This window comes from Pleurodeles waltl, chromosome 3_1 (assembly GCF_031143425.1).
Source record: "Pleurodeles waltl isolate 20211129_DDA chromosome 3_1, aPleWal1.hap1.20221129, whole genome shotgun sequence".
NCBI classification, from domain to species: Eukaryota; Metazoa; Chordata; class Amphibia; order Caudata; family Salamandridae; genus Pleurodeles; species Pleurodeles waltl.
Genome location: NC_090440.1, coordinates 769,173,238 through 769,193,824, shown reverse-complemented (window position 1 = coordinate 769,193,824; position 20,587 = coordinate 769,173,238). Strand labels below are relative to the sequence as shown.

The following is a 20,587-nucleotide window of genomic DNA, read 5'->3' as shown; positions in this document are numbered from 1 at the left end:
TTCGAAGGCAAACCACACACTGGGGCACTCCCTATTTCCTGTTGAGTGGGATTTATAAGTGTGGATTTCACTGCATTCATGGCAAGGAAATTCAGGCATGTAAGTTGATAAGGCTCACCATCAATCCCGTTTTAGATTCCTGGCAAGTATAAAATAAATGTGAATTTGGTCATACCCTATGTCTAAGACTAAATGTATCATTGAGATAGGACCCTATATCATCAGCCTTTAAGATTCCTAAATTAATCTTTGACAATATATTTGAATGACCTAAAGAATCATCAACAGACATTCTTCCAATTCTTAGAAACTGGGACTTGTTAATTATGCAAACATCTCAGAGGAGGGTTTGTGTTTCATTATATTTTCCAAGTATAATTTAGGCTGAAAGACCGTTCTTATTTTTTCATCTTGCTGATTGGCATGGTCTTCTTTTTAGTTTTGCCTAATGTAAACCAGATTCTAGATGAGATTCAAAATAAGTGGTACATAATGTTAATTTCATTCTTTCAGGTATGGTTGTTTCTGTACTGTTTTCTCTCTGCCTTTCTAAAATGCTCCTGCTCACATTTTTTTTATTGTATACTCTCAACTAACTACAGTCCTTACCAAAAGGCTGGGGGTCTGTGACTGCCCAGGCTCACACAACAGGGCAATCATATGGGTTTCACCTATCTCATATTGTAATGAATGGAACTAACCAATAACATACTCTTGTAACACCTAAGTGAAATTTCTGGGATAAAAATGTCATATGCATTTTCAAATAATAGTTCCCTATTTACAGAATCTGGTGCAGATAATTTTGATTTTCTGGTCTATTCTAAAGTGTAAAATCTGTTAAGGACACAGAGGTAAATATAATGCTTTCTCTTTTCTTTTCTACTGTATAGCTTCATCAATAGATTTAGACAATATTATTGACTATGTATAGCTCCGAACAGGGTCAGCCGCATCTCACTATGCTGAGCACACTTTCCTGACCACTAGAACAAACATGGACTTCAATACCCACAAACAGAGTTGCATGTGACAAAAAGGCCTTTTAATATCCACACCTTCTTGCATCATTGATGGTCATAATCATCGAATATTACTGCTGCTTTGGCTAACAGGGCTTCATTGCTCCTCCTCTAGTATCCTGGTTAAGTCTTCCCTGGCCTCTAATTGCCTTCCCAGTCCCACACGACTGGCCCCTGGCTTTTGCTGCACATTTTGGAATCTAAGGCTGTTCCGATGAGTTCTGTCTCTTAAGTCATCTACTGGGGAGCTATTATGCTTCTCATTGGCTACTAATATGGTCTCAGGCTTGAGTCCAGATGATCCTGGAATTTGTTGAGATTTAAACGCTGTAGACTGATTATACCACCTACCCACTTTCGAATATATGATTTGGTATGACAGACTGTGTTGTTCTTGTTATTTTGGCATACGAGATGATCATGTTTAGCACATGCTTGTGTCACTTATAAAGGATCATCAAGCATGTCTTTCTGCACTGGTACTCACTGCCCCATTTTGTGGCTTTAATTGTTTAATGAATTAAAATTGACATTTAATTTCTACATATGTCTTCAACTAATGACCTCTATTCTTTGTTCTACCCTCTGTGTCTTTATTCTGTCACATCTAATGCTCGAACATTGCTAATTTCCTTGACGGTTCTTTCATGGGTAACAAATCATTATCTGGCCAGTTCATGGACATCAGAAATACTCTGTTCAGATCCTGCAGGGATGACTATCCATGCGGAGGTGGATCCTGCTGGCACATTCCTATCAGCAACTTGTAACTCAAGGGATGTTCTCCTAAGGATTACCATCTACATAACTGGGTCCAACTGAAATAACTGATCATTAGTTTTTTGCATTTGGTATGCCTTTTGTTCTCCTACCAATTTCCAATAAAACTGAACACGTACTATAGATGCTAATGTGGTATCTAAATACCCTTCTAGACACCAGATTTGTTATTTTGCCCATTTGGGTTCACAGCATTTACTAGTTTCTAGTGCACAAGTCTCCCTATGGAATTTGAGAGTTGCTTCCCAAAGGCCTTTGCTACCCCGCTTATCACTGATGTTTTAGGCCATTAACTGCAACAGGGTGTCTCACAGTAATGGATGAACCTTCCTCTCTGCATTTAGGTTTAGATTTTGAAGTAGTGTTACTACCAAGTGGACTTGTTATGACCCTGAATCCTTAAAGAGGTGATATGATATATATATATATATTATTTGATGAAAACTGAGAAAAACGTTGGAATTGACCCATTTAGTTTTCATTCTCCATCTAATGTTTCATGTTATATGGGGCTACTGTACCACCTCCATCATCCATAGATCCATCACCACTTCTCACGCTTGGCAGGACTACCTTGATCAAAGCATTAGACAATGTGCAGTGTGCACTATAACACAAGCAATTACTTTCACACACAGCACGTTTATTCTGAACCTCTAATCAATCACCAAAGAGCACAAAAAATTGGTAGAAAATGCTACCATTTATATATTTGTAGGAAGCAGCTAAGAAAAGTGATGTTATAGACTGTGTTGGTAATTGTTTATGGGATATTCTTTGTCTACACCTATGAGGTGGGAAGTTGTGCATAATGTTGACTACATTTGGTATTGCTGCCATGAAGTAGCAAAGCAACATGACAGCAAAATAGGAGTTTAAGTATCTTGACATAGAATTCTTCACTTACTCTGACAGATTTATCAGGTGTGCCATTTGTAGCGACTGCTCCCCGATATATAATCTCTTGCCGTCCTTTCAATCTAAAAAACAAGCATGAATGTGCACCAATATGCTCCTGCCATTTAACCTTACTTTCTGTGTTTTTTTTTTAGTTTTGGGGTTCCCCTCACCCAAGGTGGATGACCGTGTTCTCGATGTTTGACTTTGTCAGATCAGCATTCCCAACCTCAGGATGTGATCCTGCTGCAACCAGTAGAGATCAGTTGATCTTAGTCCATCTCTAGCCTGATCTTGCATTTATTGTGCTTTTCTCTGCCTCACACCAAGTTAGAGAGCTGTTCTGTTCTCTCCCATTGGTAAATCTCATTGGCTCCATGTTTCTACAGGTATTCTAATGTCAACCTGTCTATAAGAGATCAACATTAGGATTGGTCCTCTCTGGGTGTGGCTGCATGGATATTCTTTTCATGTGTGTTAAATAGTGGCCATTCAGCTTAGCTAAATGTGGGATGTATTTCACAAAGATTATAATTAGGAGTGCTATACTCAGCTGTCAGACCTTGATGATAGTTCTCTCATTGTATCTTGATGTTCTTATAGCACAGGTGCAATAACCACTTTACAACAAGTGCATATATGTTGCCACCACCTGTTTTATCTGTTAAAAATATGTTTCAGTTGTAGGCTGAGAAACTGATTGATAAAGGTAATCTTCACTTTCAAAAATATAACACATTTGGCATGCTGTTTAACGTAAGAAGAGTATTTGTAATTCTTGTGGTAGTGTATGCTTACTGCTCATGCATATATTTTGAAGTATTAATTCACAATCCACACATCAATTTGATACCTTCTAATACAAATTGATCTAATTTTACTTTATGGTGCATCTTTACCGCCACTTATAAGAGGCTGATACAAGCATCAATATTTTCTCATTCTTGGCAATTTTATTTTTTTACCACATTTTGCTTGTTGATTGGTTATTTCACCAATCATGATACATAGATATGAGGGTGTAGTCTTTTTCTTGACTACTCTCAATACTTTAATTTAGCTCACTTATAGAGTCCTTGCATACGTTACAGTGAGATTTTCAAATGTCATATTTTTCAAACTGTTCAGATGAAATTACTTCTCTACGTAAAATGTTTGAAAGAATCAGTATGATATAGTGAAAATGTGTGTGGAATATGATTCTGTATAGATTGTGCCACTTTTCAATGCAATTATCTGCTAAATTTATTAATGTTTTACACAAATACCTTAGTTTGCAGATGGCGTGTACTTGGTGTTACTCATGGGTCTACTGGAAGGCTATTTTGTCCCACTATACAATTTTTTCTTGACACCTGATAGTTTTGAACAAAAGGTAAGTCATTTCTTTATTTATACCATGCTAACATCCCTCTACATATTCATATTTTTTTTTCTATAGAGATAAAAACATGGTCGTGCTAGAGTTCCTATCTTTTCTGAGTGATATGCTGATATTCTTTGGAACAGAAAGGGAACATGGGTGGGCGAGCTTGAAATTAAATTGAATGTGGAGAGGCAAAACATGTGAAAACTGTTATCAATTTTCAAATAACAGCATATCCATTCAGTAAGCAATGATTGTAAGTTTACACAAACAAAATTCACATTTTGGGATTTTTTCATGCATGTTTTGTTACTTTACAAAGTTTGCCAAGCCTCGTAAAAATCGAATGGAGTGTGTTAGGCAATCTCACTCACCCATATTGCCCTTTTTATGGTAGTCTCTAAGTTTCACATACAAATTGTGAGTTTGTGCACCTTGTTTCTTCCTTTGCAAACTTTTATGGAATATTTTCACATTCTTGTTGATACAAGATTACTGCGTTTCTATCCTTAGACTTTCCAATCTTGATTGTGAAAATTCCCTATTTAGGGCCACTTAATAAAATAACAGCCCAGCTCTGGGTGATGCAGACTGTGTATGCTCTCCAGATAGGATCCACACAATTTTTACTTTGTAGCTCTCATTATGACTTCTCTGCACTGGCTGCCCATATACCAAAGGATTAATTTCAGTGCCATTTTTCATTGTTCACTGAACTGCTTATGGCATTTTACTACCGTAAGGAAGAAGGTGTCCCTGTACCCCTCTCATCGTTTGTGCTTGACTTCTATTGTAAGCTGGATGTCCTTGGAAGGCAGGCTAACAAAAGATGCCCCTCCTCAGTATTTCTGCCCCCTGTTGAAAATGTGTCTCCTCATCTTACTAACAGGTTTCCCAAGTATTTGAAAATGTTGATAATTTACTTAATCCCTGCTTCTAAGCATCTGTCTTATTTAGAAAAGATTTTTGCCACTATGCCTTTAGCTCTAGCACCAGATAGTGTCAAGATTATATTTAGTGAATGCCAGCACTTTAAGAATAATACAACATATTTTCAAGCCCAAGCGTATGCGAGTTGATTGCAGAGGATTGAAGATCCATGTAGTTTCATTAGCTACTACCTTAGCAAGGACAAACAATAGGCTTAGGGCCTCATTAGGAGTTTAGCAGTCCTAAGACCGCCAAACACGCAGTGGTGGTTGGACCACCTCACTCCTGGAGGTCTGACTGCCAGATTACAGCCCAGGCTATTGGTCTACCAGGACACTGCCACAACCACCAGGATCATGGATCTCGACGGGGTGGCTGCGGTATGAGTCGTTGTCAGCTACTGCAGTGCTGAGCTCAGCACCGCCGTGCTCATCACATGTCCACTTTCTGCCAGCCTTTTCATGGCAGGGTCCCCACCATGAAAAGGCTGGCAGAAAGCCAATGCTGGGGGCTACAGAGGGGTCATAAATCATGGGCAGTGCAGGGGCTTTCTGGCCAATCCTTTGGAATGCGCATTGTCTGCTACAGCAGACAGTGCACATATTGAAGTTTCCACCATGGGAGGTTTCTGCCAGTCAGCCCTGCGGAAACATTGTAATTGGGCTGGGCCGGGAGAAAGACCTCCAGCTCCATGGCGGTCTCCTCCCCGTGTGTCTGGTTGGCAAACAGTCAGCCCACCAAACTCGTAATGTGGCCCTTAGTATGACATGTCCTTCAACAGACAACCTGATAGTAAGCAGGGATCATCAGCTTTGGAAATTGTTATCGTGCACTTGTTGATAGTGTAATGAAATGGTATGAAATATGTAAAAGTTGGTTATACCTTAAAAAAAAGCTACATATATTATACAGTGACAGTGAGCACTATCCAAAGCTTGTACATGACATGCATTTTACTGTAACTGTGCACTTCAGTTTTTTTTTTTGCTATGTTAAAACCACCATACTGGTGTTCCCTTAGGTCCTTAACGTGTCATTTTCATTTGAACTGATGCAAGATGGAGGGCTGGAGAAACCGAAACCCAGGCCAGAAGGTACTTTTATGCTTGCGCAATACTCATTGGGCTCTTAGCTTCCTTTGAGTGCCACCAGTGTTTCAGATATTCTCATTAGCTGGCCATGTTTGCCAAGAAAACGTCTGCATTAGTTGCCATGAGTTTCAACTTTTCGTAACTGTTATGCTGGTACTTTGTCTTTCAGAGATATGTTTTTTTAATGTATTTGTCCAGTTTGAAGTTTGTACATAACGTGGAGCTAAGCATTGCAGTTTAACTTGTTTTTCTATAGTAGAGTTAAGATTATGCAAATCCCCTCTGTCCCCGCTTCGATGCAGGGATTTTCAAGAGTGCTTAATTTAGATGCTCCATGGATCACATTTAATTAAATGCACCACACTTCTCACAGGCTGTCCTGATTTTCAAGAAGTAAAATGTTTTCTATCAGGTCAACATAGAAATAAACCAAGCTCTACAGTTTTGTTTTGGTTACCTAATAATTCTCTAAATGTATACAACCACTAAGTTCCTTTTTTAAAGTTAATTAGCCCATCTCACTGGCCGCCTACCCCGCCATAGTTTTTATAATTTGTTTCAAGTCCATATTCCTTAACATGGAAATCCATTTTGGATTTTGCCCTGCCTTGTGGAAAGCATAGATCGTGGATCTATCCCAGGTTGATTATGTGTTTCCTTCTTCACATCAATACTGAAAGAGATTGTTCACCATTCCATTTAAAAGATGAAACATGACTTCACATGGACGCCACCAGGGCCAGCTGCCTTTGTATGCTTTAGTCCACATATAGTCTGATTTACTTCACCACTTTTGAGCTTTACTGTCTAGCTGGTCTTTAGTACCTGTATGAGATATGGGAAATCAAAACTTTCAGGATAAAACATTTTAACTCCACAGAGCACCTAGAATTTTATTAGTAAACATTTCAAAAGAAAGCTGCAAAGTTTACTAAGCTAGTTAGAGTATCAGTTTTTGCCTTCCCCCTTTTGGGAGACTTTGGGCCTGATATATATGTTGGCGATAAGCATACTCCGTTGTAATGGTGATGAATATGCTTACTGCCAACATAATGATCTTCTCCCCCATATTTAGATGTGGGTGGACCTTCTGTTTAATCGCAATGGAGACTACTCCATATCCCTGTGATTACATCTCTCCAGTAGCCCTCTGGAGTAAGGGCAGTCAGAGATAGAGCTCTAATTCTGCCAACCTAATTTAGATGGGTGGAATTACAGGTTTTTTTCACTGCTCGTCTCCGCCAGGAGAACCCTGCTGGTAAGCTGCAGTGAAAATTGTTACATGCTCCCCTCACCATGGGAGAGGAATCCAATGGTGAGGGAAGCCTGTTCTTTTATTTTCAAAAAGAAAATTTCACTTTGGGATATTCTTTTTGAAAAGAAAAAAGAAAACAGTTTGGTGAAGGGCTCCATATTGTTGGTGTAGCCCTGCACCAAACTGCATAAAGCAATATTAGGAACTGCCATGACAGAAGTTCCAGGCAATGCTTTGAGAAATACACACTTGCTAGCTATCATTTCTAAATCTGGCGAACAGTACCTCCATCAGAGTGATGGACTAATTTACTCCGTCGTCCTGGTGGAGAAACAGGCTGTCCGCCGGATTATAAATCTGGCAATTTCTTTCTATGACAGTACCAACTCACCTTTTGAACTGGGTAGGCATTTCAGCTATAAGCAGGAGCTCATGCTGTTTATTTATTGTTTGTTCTGTTTTAAGGTTTGAGGGAATGTGATCTTAGCAAAAGGTGTGGCAAGTAATTTTTTGGTTTGTTGTGAATGAAAGAGTGGCTTTAATAGTTTTTGGAACAATGTGCCATAATGATGACCGTAGACATTATCTTATTAAACACTGACAGGCAATATATTTGTGTAAAATGCTATCTATGCATTCTCTCATTGGAAGCTGCAGTATGATGTTAGATTTCACATTTTTGACTACCTAAATTTTCTAATTCACATACATTTGAAGGTCAAAACAGAGGGAGTTTTTGTATTTTAGATGTGAAGATATCAGTTCATTAACAAATGCTTTTCTGGAGTGAGGAGGGATCAAAGGAAAGATGGTCTCTATATTTGGAAAAAGGCAGGACAGAAGCCCATTGTCATTTTAATCTGTGGAACTAAAATCAGTCAGTAGTCTTAAAAACCCAGATTATGTGACCCTAAAATTGGGAAAGGCAAGAAGTTTTTATTGCTTGAACAGGATTTACCATTCTAAGAAGATGAATTGATCCACTTGGATCAGGACTCTCATCTAAACACTGTTGAAAATAAGGAAATTGTTTGCCATCCTGCTGCAAGTGTCAAGTAGTCAGTCTGTTATATTTAGCTATTTTAGAAAATTATGTTATTCAACCCTAAAACCCTACCTGTAGCGGACATTGTTTGTACCATAACAAGCAAGTACATTTCAACCAGGTCTTCTGTGTTCCATCGTTCAAATCCATATTCATTGATGTTTTTCTTCTACATCAAAAATAAAATAAGAGTCTGTGGATTGAGTCAACCCCAATACCACCCTTCACCATTTCTCTCACTACTGTGTAAACAAACAAAGGTCAGACTATGGGCCTGATTTAGAAGTCATGGAGAGCAATACTCCATCACAAACGTGACAGATATCCCGTCTACCGTATGACGATCCCATTCTATGCTATGGAGATTGTAATACAGCATACTGGATATCCGTCGCATTTGTAATGGAGTATTCCCTCCCCCGACATCTAAATCAGGCCAAATGTCCTGTTTCTGACAAAAATTGAGAATGTTCAGCAGATAGTAAAATAAAGTTAATATTGAAATAGAATTTGTTTATCATATGATTTCTGTCTCACTAACAGAGCCATCATTTATAAGTTCTGTAATGAAGTTGCGAAAACTAATGACTTACATATCTGCAAATTTCTTTCAATTTGGTGATAGCTGCACAAAGTGAGTAGTTACCTATGGATTAGTAAAACCAAATTTAGGGGGCAACCTCAGCAGCACTTTGTCACAGAATGGTTGCTCATGTTAAGAGAAGGGACTAGTGCCCCTCTACCTCCACTCATGGGGTACCCTGGTCTGTGCGGTCCCCACAAAAGTGTTGCCCAGCCAGCCATCACACTTCATGGCCTGGCTTGCCCAGTTCTGACTGCTTTCCTAATATGCACTAGAGTTTGCAAGAGCCAGACACTGGTTGATAAAGGGGATGCTGTTTTGTTTTCACTAATGACTGAGCTGACAAAAATCTTTGGAATGCACTTCTTAGTTTAAAGAAGACATTTATTATTACTTCACCATGAGGTTCCTGAGAGAGGAAATTAGTAGTTTGGAGGCACACGTTTAAAAATAGTAACAGCAATAAAAGTAAAATATATCAAAGTGATTCTCAACTGCAATGTACACAGCAAATATATGTTATTATATTATAGCATAACTGTCAAGCAGAGAATAAAAGTCAAAATTCATCACCGTAGGGCCTATCACTGCTCGTCATCTCTCTCATGCCAGCAAGTTGATGACCCCTGTTCAACTGCGAGAAAGAGATTTTCCCCCCTCACGGGACAGGTCAGGCAGTTGACGTCCACTCCTGACTGAAGTCTCGGAAAATTCCCTTCACTGCTGCCCAGCGACACCTTTTATAACATTCAAAATATGCTGGCTACTGTAGGTCAGAGTTGGAAGAAACAAGCGTTGAAAGTTGGCCAAGTTTTCAAGGCTGTCTCTCCCAAAGCCGAGTCCTTCCCTGCACTAGAGAAAAAGACAAAATATGCGCTTCCTTATCATACTATTGTGTTCGGTAAGAGAAAATACGAAAAACTTAGTTTACCATATGGAAAAACACAGCTCATCTGCAATGTCTCAACTGCAATGTCTAGCGCCACGATAAAGGCAATAGGCAGCTAAACTGAATACAAAATGTTATGTGCTACTGGTGAACATTGAACAACTAATATGCACAGTGGTGAAACACAAAGTCAGTGGTCAAACATAATTATTTTCATTACAGATACATATACCTTTTAACAATATACAGAACCATTGTGGGAGAGTTATAAGATTCTACTTATTGTCCTAATTTCCACATTTCCCACAATTATTTTTTCATTGTTTAAATGTGCACAGTGTCACACTCCTTATGGCTGTTTAATTAGGAAAACAACATAATTTTAGCAATATGTTTTAAAAGAGAATTTTATCTTCTACTTGAAAAATTGATTTCTCTCAATAATTAGAACCATGGATGTACCCCTTACCCCCTCTCCACACACCTAGAATGACTATGGAAGAGGGAGACTATGGGGGTTATTCTAACTTTGGAGGAGTGTTAATCCGTCCCAAAAGTGACGGTAAAGTGACGGATATACCACCAGCCGTATTACGAGTTCGATAGGATATAATGGACTCGTAATACGGCTGGTGGTAAATCCGTCACTTTTCCGTCACTTTTGGGACGGATTAACACCTCCTCCAAAGTTAGAATAACCCCCTATGTGTTCCTCCTAAGTCTTGTAAGCACTTGTTTCTCATCTTGATTTGGTGCATAGACCTTTCCAACAGAGATGCCCCTTACTGCCCTTACTTTATCAACTTACTAATGAGAATCATGATCCCTCTAATGTGTGCATTGCTAAGGAATGTGTAGACTTGCTCCACCCGTGGAACTATATGTACATTACATTCTTCAGTAAGCAAACAGGTGAAAGCTGTTAATACTCCTGTATGTTTCAAGTAGGTATGAATCATATCATTTTTTTAATTGAATTTGTAGGTAATTCAAATTTTAGCTAACCGGAAAATGCTCCTAGCATTTATCTCTATTATAAGAAAGAACTATGAAGTGAGCATTTCACTGCAATGTTGCCTTACTGTCAACTCCTACCTCCATGCCTATTACCTCCCTGGTGAGCTCCATCACCAAGGCTTTGTCTATCGCCAACTAGCTTCTGAAACTGCCACCTTGTGAAGTTTGCCTATCTCTGACTGTGGCATCTGTACAGAGTCCAAAGAGTGCACATTTGATAATTGGACAGAGCTGACAACACAGGAACGAATGTACTTGAATGTCAACAGACTTCCTGAAGATAAACTGTTCAGGTAGATCTTAACTAATGTTATGGCCAAGGAGCAGCACTGAAGGAAAATTGGATAGGAGTTGTCTTCTTATTAAGTTGGACTCTAACTTCAATTGATCTACACTGTTCTCATTTTTTTCTGTACCCTTAAGTGTTCAGAATTAGGCATTATCAATATGCCATGCTTTACAGCTCAATGAGATGCAGTAATAAGTGAACCGTCCATTCAGTATCTTGAGGTTTCCCCAGTAGCGGCTGCTGGCAACCGAAAGTGATGGGGCAGTGTAGGGGAGGAAGGGGGGATTAATAATTTTTAAAAAAACACCTGCCGCTGCTGCTGCCGCAGCCAACCACCTCAGTACTTCTCTGCTCCCGGCGGCCACACAGCACAGGTCCCAGACTCCCCAACCAATTCATACGGTGATCTCATGCTATTACCCAGGATAAGAGCAGCGCTGGTATTGGCCTGAGCGTGCTAGTTTAATGCTCCACCAGGGACAGGGAGCCTGCAAAGCATTAAGAAGAGATGCCAAACCGAAATGCGCATTTAAAGTGCCCACCACTCCTCCTCTCTGTCATGGCCCCACCCCATCCTACACTCACATGGCTCATTCAGGGAATGACAAATAAAATGATAATAACATTTTTTAATATAATTTTATTTTGTATTTGCTGGTGCTGAGCAGTGGGGTGATGCTCCTCCGCCATTACAGAGGAGCTGCCGCTGGCTGTACTAGGCATGGTTTAGTTCAGTATCCTTTTATAAGCATAACTTTATCCCAGTGTCCAAACTGTCTTTTTGTACTTGTTGTAGAGAGTAAGATTGGTAGCCATTTCCACACATATTCAATATATGAAAATGTGGAACAATCTGATAAATCCTCTGCTCACTATTTGTCCATATATAGATTGACTGACTACCCAGGAGAGAAATGTGCAAATACCACCATTTCTGCAACCCCATTTTTTTATATTATCTTTCATATGGGGACAGAGTAATCCAGCTGGTTTTAACTCTGCAGATGGAACAAGAAAAGTCACATAGGAAGAGAAGAAGGAATAATAGTGTGAAAAGATGCCAGGACATATTTGTTTTATAGTTGGAATGCAGATTCCGCTTATTTTTATTCATGAGGTGATATGAAAGATGTGTCTGGTACTAGAAACTAATCATTTGTCCTCACTGTTGCTACTTCAGTGTGGCCTGTGCTAGACTACAGACTATTAACAACCAAAAGACCAGCATATTAACTAAAATTGATTCTGTCCAGGCATCCTTGAGGAATGTCAAAACTGTGTGATAGAAAAAGATCTCAAGAATTGCTGTCTATATGATGGTTGTGTTCCTTTATACTAGACACTCCCCTGACCTTTAATTATGTAATGCTGATAATATGCATATCAATTTATTCTACCCTAAACTTTACTAAAACACTGAAAGAGGACTGGACAAGAGGCACTTAGAAACAGGAAAGAACGGAACAATGGTAATGAAATGAAGAATGAGCCTTATAAATGAAGTGGTCTTCTCCAAATTGCTACTATTTCATCCAGCCCAGCAACAATGCATTGTGAGCAGCTAACTTGAGAAACTTAGTAGTTTAAATTATATTGTCTCTGGTTGCAAATATTTGGATACATAATTAGTGAAACACTGTAGTAGAGTTTTGGAGTCTCAATGTGTACTCTTCTATTAAGTAGCTTTAAAAAGAAAGAACAACATTCTTAACAAATTTATAATATTATTTTTGAAGATAGTATCAAAACCTCTGAAGCTAAAATTCTCTATTACCGTTGAATTTTGCAACATAATAATTCTAAATTAAATGAGCTCTTTAGTGTTTTTAAAATACATGTCAAATAATAAATAATGTTTGCAAATAAATTTTAGGCATGTTGAGATTATTTTTCCAGTGCGTCATTTCATCATTTGCACTTGATGCAAGTTCCAAACAAATCATCCTATAAATCATGGACATCTAATGAGGGCATACTCATAGGGTAGATCTACATGTAAAAGGAGCATGAAGATCACGATAATCGTGATAATCATGATAAACAAATTAACTGCCTGCTTCTATATTATGCATGAGTCTAACTGTTTTTTTTTTTTTCAATTCTAGATATTGTGAATTGTGACTTAAAGTCAACGCTACGAGTTCTGTACAATTTATTTACCAAATATAGGAGTGTGGAGTAAAGAACTCCTGAAGCATACCAGGAAGAATTTCCATCATGAAGGAACCAAAAACCTGCCATTGTATATTTGTTACTAAAATATTTTTTTACATCAGTGCTGGCTAAAAGAGACCTTACTAAAGTTTTGCCTTCCTAGTAAGCCATCATTGCTGCGATGTTAGGCAATTTCCAAATTACTTTTGTTACAAATTACTTTTGTTACAAATTACTTTTGTGGTTAAGGTGCAGGGGAGAAACTTGTCATTCACCTCACGCCTATATACAAGTTACCTTATCCCAGTGCCAGATCATTAAAAAGGAAGGTATTCATTGAAATGTCTTAAAAAATAAAGGGATCAAAATTGTGGTGTGTTGAAACGTATCAGTGTATGTATAGATCTGTTTCTGCAACAGAAGAGCATGACATTCACTAGTGATAGAAACAGTATTTTGCAACTGCTGTGATGTAATGTATTGCAACTGCATTCCACTGTAGTCTTAATTTAATTGTTCTGTCATATGTATGACTAATATCTACAGGATCCAAATGTTAAGCCCCAGAGGGCCGTTTATGGCCTTATGCTATTCATTCGCTCAACAGGAACTTAACCACAGGTCTCATTTCATCATGGCAATCAATAGAAAAAGGATTTGTAGCACCTCAAGGAAAGAATATTTGTGTGACATTTGTGTGATGTTTCATTTTGGCAATCCACTGAAAATATCTCTGCCTCAGAAATTGGATTGATCATTTATTCCTTGTGAGGTTCAGTGCATAGGTTAAAATATTTACTATTTTGGGATGTGTGAGATCGCATAGCCGAACCGGAGGACCAGTGTGGAATGCTAATAAATTTCAGTGACATCACAAGGCTGTCATCCTATGTGATTTGGAGGTACACCAGCAGTTTGAGATTAGATTTTGTATACTAGGTGTCATAAATGTTATATTAAGAAAGTATGTGTAATCTCTCAAATTTGACAGAAGGTGTTGTTTGACTAAGATCAAATTAGATAAGTTCAGTAAAGTCTTTCTATTGTACCACTTTCACTTTATAATACATTCCAGAGTTACAAAAAACTTGTGAGTAGGAGTGAGCAATTTTGTTTTCAGAACGAAAAACAAGCACATTTTGGATGTTTGTTTTCTAATTTTTTTGGAAATGGGCACTGCGTTGTGAAGTCCTTTACAACAGGTTAAAAAACAACCAATAATAGTACTTGTTATTTAAAAAAAAACAATTCACAGAAGCAACTTTTTGCTCTCATCTGATGAAAAACAAAAATGGCATGCCTTATTCTGGACATGATCTTTTCATCACCCTTCTTGCTGGTCTGTGAAATATGTAAGCTGCATTATGTTTTTAAAATGTGTGCATCCAGGGAAGAAAGAAAGGAGAAAGCAGGACCAAACTAAGAGAAAGGATTCAAATCAAAGAAGCCAAGAATTTAATATGTAAATATTATTTGTGATGAATATAACATTTTCCTCATGGCTTGAAAATAGTTGCAATGGTGCATGATACATTGTTACAACTATATATCTCTAGAGACCTTCATTTCTGCCTCTGACATTTCTAAGGGCCTGATTAGGAGTCTGGTAGTCCAAGGACCGCCAGACACACAGTGATGGTTGGACCTCTGCAACTGTGGCAGCCTGACTGCCACATTACGATCCTGGTGGGCGGACCCACCAGGGGACCGCCATCCTCACCAGGAATTTGGTTCCCAACGTGGTGACGGTGGTCGGAGTTGTAACCAGCCAGGGCTGCGCTGAACTCAGCACCACCTGGCTGATTACAACCCCACTTTCTGCCAGTATTTTCATGGCGGGAATCTCGCTATGAAAAGGCTGGCCGAAAGCTAGTGCAGGTGGCCATGGGGGCCCCTGCATGGCCCCCTGCCCAGGACTGTCAGAATGTTCACTGTCTTTTGTACAGACAGTGAGCATTTTGATGGTGCTGGAGTGCTAGGATATTTCCCTTGACTCCCTTATAGGTCAGCTTAGTGGTAACGCGCATTGCAATGTTCTCGCTGGAACTTTGTAAGACCCTCGTGGGGTTGTGACTGCCATGGCGGTGGTGCCACCACTGTGGCTTTGGCGGTCATGTAGTGGAACCGCCAAAGTCATAATAATGCCCTAAGTGTTATTACCTGCAAAATGTAGTTGCCGTTGGCATTGAATGGGATTGCATAGGAAATAATGTGCCTACTCCATCTGATTGCTTAATTAGCAGTGTTGTTTCAGTCATAATGACTCTTGTCAGTATCCTAGTATTTTTGAGATCTAAAAGAAGAAAACTCACTGATCTGAATGTAGTTCACAATAGGCTTCAGGTGCCCTATACTTGGTTTAATACCTAAATCATTTAGGACTTTCTGACTTGATTACTTTTGGAACTAGAAGAGCGAATCTTACATGTTTTTCAGCAACATTAACTTTGAACCTCATAATTAAACTGTAGAGCAATTTCAGGTGCGAAAGCAATGGCAGCTTGATAGGCATGTGGCGTGTGGAAAAAAATAAGCCAAATATCTCTCTCATGAAAAATATTTTTAGGGCATCATAAACAAACAGAATGGTACTATATTCTTCTATTTTATTGAATTATTGGCCAAACTGTTCCTTTTCATGCCCTTGAGATGTCCATGCCAACCTTTAGACCTAGAACAATTTGAGTAGGATCATGTTTATGCAACCGTGTATACAGAGTTCTGATAGTTTTCATAATGCCCTAAAAAAGTACTTTTGAAGTGAGTGCCTTTGATTTTCACTGTTGCCACACATATGATTTATGTGGTGTGCCCACCGCAAACATTGACTTCCATTACCCTCATCACTAACTATGTTACCCTAAATTCAAAGTGAAAAATATAGCAGAAGCACTGGAGAGGTTGATGCCAGATCAGAGCTGTGGGGCTTTGAGTCAACAGAGGTAAATACCACTTAAGGTGCCTCTTGGACAATGTAAATCAACAAACAAATACATGCAAACATACATAAGTGACTATGCATTGATTGATATGCTGTATATAATGTTTTTACAAAGAAGAGTTGATTACTATTGTTGAAACTTTCTGTAGGAGAATCTTACTGGACACTGACTTCTTTTTAAATATACATTGTACAGCATTTGTTGTGTAACTGGGTTTAGGATCCTATAATGATATATGGAAAATTAATTAATGAATCTTATTTAATGTTTCATATAATGAATCCCCCCTGTTTTGAGAAGGTCACTTAAATATTGGATTTCATTTTGGCAACAGATGTTGTATAGTTTTTTGGTATCTCTGGGTTAGTTTTGGTAAGATTCATTGCCTTTACTTCGCTAAGGGAGATTGTGGTGAGAGGAAGAGCAGCAGGAAGAGACATTTAACCTCTCATGCAGGAGGGAGGGACACAACATTATTACTTGGCAGATGTGATTGGCTGTATTTCAGAAAACATGATGTCCCCCCACTGTAGTTCCAGCTATTTTCTGTATGATTCAGTAAATGCCACTGAAAGCAGTCATTAAATTGTGTTCTTTTAATCATTGATAGCAGTGAGATGCAATGTGAAATCATTATACATTTGCCCGCACACTAAACTGACCTAATCACTAAAAGGGGTCAGATTCCCAAGATAAATGCTGCCTCCCAGCAGTTCAGCTCCATTACAATACAAAAGTACTTTCTCTCAGAACTGAGAATTCCCAGATATTTCACATTCATGCAACTATTATGGGTGAAATGATAGTACTAGACGTTGCAAAGAAGATGGATGATTACCTTAGCATTTAGAAACATATAGGCCCTCATTCTGACCTTGGCGGGCGGCGGAGGCCGCCCGCCAAAGTCCCGCCGTCAGGTTACCGTTCCGCGGTCGAAAGACCGCGGCGGTAATTCTGACTTTCCCGCTGGGCTGGCGGGCGGTCTCGTTCAGACCGCCAGCCAGCCCAGCGGGAAAGAGGCTTCCACGATGAAGCCGGCTCGGAATCGAGCCGGCGGAGTGGAAGCTGTGCGACGGGTGCAGTTGCACCCGTCGCGTATTTCACTGTCTGCGCAGCAGACAGTGAAATACATGTAGGGGCCCTCTTACGGGGGCCCCTGCAATGCCCATGCCAGTGGCATGGGCACTGCAGGGGCCCCCAGGGGCCCCGCGACCCCCCCTACCGCCATCCGGATCTCGGCGGTCCGACCGCCGGGATCTGGATGGCGGTAGGGGGGGTCAGAATCCCCGCGGCGGTGCAGCAAGCTGCGCCGCCGCGGAGGATTCAATGGGGCCGCGGTACACTGGCGGGACCCCGCCAGTGGTGCCGGTCCGACCGCGGCTTTACCGCCGCGGTCGGAATCCCCATTGAAGCACCGCCGGCTTGTCGGCGGTGCTCCCGCGGTCCTCCGCCCTGGCGGTCAAAGACCGCCAGGGTCAGAATGAGGGCCATAGTGCCAGGATCATTAAGGATTATGACGTGTCCCTGGTTCAACAATTAGAAATTGTGCAAATTAAGAACATCTGATCCAGCATATGAGTGAGCAAATGGCTGAAGTACAATGTACCTTCACAGGTCCAAGGGATGAATACAGTACCTCATCCCAAATAAGTTCTGTCTTTGTGTCAAATCAGGTACGTCCAGACATCATCCAGTCTAACTCCGTCAGAAAATTAAATGGATAAGAACCAATTATTCACAAATTATGTCAGTTGACAGCTAATGCCCCATCTGTCAGTAATCAATAGCAAGGGCACAATAATCTGCAAACTGATTGTATGATTCAGATCACACTTTTTCCTGGAAGCACATTTTTCGCACTGGCAACTTATGAATCTGTACCTCCCTGTTGGCATCAAGCTTACTGGATAATTTGCAGTGATGGGATTTAAAAAAAAAAGATTGACTACTCACTACTGTCCTAATTTGCCAATTTGCCGAGGTCTATCACCTCCCTATTATCCAGTGCCACATAACATTTGGCAAAATCATCTATCACATCCAGCTCTTGGTGGCTCTTTTCAGACTCAACAGAGTCTGGGCAGTCTTCTCAAATGTTAATTTGACACCCACCAACCTTAGTACACCTGTTTGGATCACTTAGTATTCACAAAAGCTGTCGGAAATCGAGAGTGAAGCACCTACAGCAGATACGTATTACTTCCCATTAGTCAGTAGTATTCCATGAGATAGCCACTTACAAGAGGTTTAAATTGAAATTATGGTCAATTATTGAAGGAAATCATTTCTCAAAGTGAAAAATAGACTTTCAGAATATGGATTTATGCCAGCATACAGTAAATCTAAAAAAATACACTTCTAAAAAATATAAATTTTTTCAGATTGTTGAATCATTTGAAACATTCACTTTAACAAAAGATTATTCCAATTAGTACTTTGTGTGAGCTGTTCAAATATTTACATAATTTTCATGGATTCAAGCATAACTCTAAATCTCGAACCTCTCAGTCCCTGCCTCTCCATTTCACCCACATACCCTTTCAAATCCCTCGTCTCTGTCTCTTTATCTCAGAAGTACTAATGGTCCATCAATCAATCAATCAATATTTGTAAAACGCAGCTACTCACCTGTGAGGGTCTCAAGGCGGGTCTCCATGCGGAGAAAGAAAGTTCAGCAGTTGTAATCAGTTGGAGGAACATGTGAAAGTCATTTATGTTTAACATTGGCTTCCACATATTTCCAAATTCATAATCAGAATCTTATTCAGGTCAGCATGTTCTCTACTTCTGGTTAGCCACTTCTCTTCTTTAGAGATAGACTGCTAGTGCTGAACATTTACAACCCATAGTTCTACATTGAAATAAAGGCTGGAATGGGTTTGTGCAGGTTAAAGAACCCCATCAGTCTACAATCTAAATAAAATGAATACTTTTATGTGATTCTTTTTATATGTAAATGATCTGTTGGGCTTGTCACTTATTTCCTTAGATGTGTTTTGTTTAGCTTTATGGGAAAATATATGTACAATGTCCATAACATTTCCTTCTTTGTTCTTTTATTGCACTTTATTTCTATTTAGAACACACTTCCTCTAACACAGATCAGCATTGCTCTTTTATTCTTTATTCCTAGATGTTTTCAGACATTGTTAAATTTGTTTTTTACTACATGGCCTGAGAAGCACACATACACAATAAAGGAGTGATATTCGTTTACATCAACATTATGCATAAATTCACTATGATACGGCTAGGATGATTAGCTCTCTACGTACTTGGAAATTGCATCAAATAAGATATAGTTTATTGTTCCTAGCTAGCCATAGCTAGAAAAACCCTAAAACTACTACATTAGTCCTTTATTTGTTTAGTGTCGAACTTATATTTTGCAACAAAAGTGTAAAAGATGCACTTTACTGTACTCTTTTATTTTGTAAAGGTTGATGCTATATATTCTGAAGATTTCTGAAACATTTGCTTGCTAAGCCGTTCTACACTACTTTCCAAAATATTTTATATAAAATTACACTTTCTAAAGGACTTCCTGGGATTTCAATAAAATAGGGATTCTTTTAGATGGATAGTGATACTTTGAGAAGAATGAGCAACACAAGGTCCAAATAAATGGATTTTTGTACTTTCCAAAATCTTCTATTCAAACCTGTATTTATTTTCATAAGCTGTCAAATTAAAATTTTAGTAATTTTGCTACACTGAAAACTAGGAACAAAACTTAAAGAACATTTTATATATACCTACAGCTTATTTTCTGCCTTTTTTCATCCTCTTGCAATGACACTGCTGCATTGTGGCATGGCTTGCACAGTGATCGAAGCAAATGCCACACACATTATGCTGCTCATTAATTGGTTTCTAGGAGACACAACTGTAAAGCACTAAAATGCCTCTTATGTTTTTCTACACAGTCACGGTACAAGTAATTCATAGGAAATGCAATTATTTTCTTTGTTGGTTAAATACTATTTCTAAGCCTTGTCTATCTTTTTCTCTCTTTATGTATGACCACTGTTAAAGCGTGTTCCCTTTGCTCACATCAAAGCTTTGCGTCAACCTAGAGATATGTAGTTCAGTGCCTTTGTGAACAGCCAACACTTCTGTTAGCAAAAACATAATTAATTTGGCTAATTTCCTTTCATTTTCAGTTTGAAATTACAACACTTTACTTTGAGGAAATAAATGCAAGAAAACATATTTTATGTTTCTTTAAAATTGTTAATCTATACAAAGTTTTTTTAAAAATCTTTTTTAATTCATATAGACATTTATTAAGGGTACTTTATATTAAGGGCTTCATCTATCTGCTTAG

General features: G+C 39.0%; 1 protein-coding gene across 1 annotated transcript in view; it reads left to right on the top strand.

Moving 5' to 3' along the window:
• The window catches only part of PARVA (parvin alpha), a 196,507-nt gene extending 182,816 nt beyond the window's left edge, over window positions 1–13,691 (top strand). The window contains exons 11-13 of the mRNA XM_069223585.1: window positions 3,973–4,074; window positions 6,017–6,089; window positions 13,270–13,691. Of these exons, the coding sequence (XP_069079686.1) occupies window positions 3,973–4,074; window positions 6,017–6,089; window positions 13,270–13,346 (252 nt within the window). The 3' untranslated portion in view covers window positions 13,347–13,691. The remainder of the gene's footprint in view (window positions 1–3,972; window positions 4,075–6,016; window positions 6,090–13,269) is intronic.
• Window positions 13,692–20,587: the final 6,896 nt, after the last annotated feature.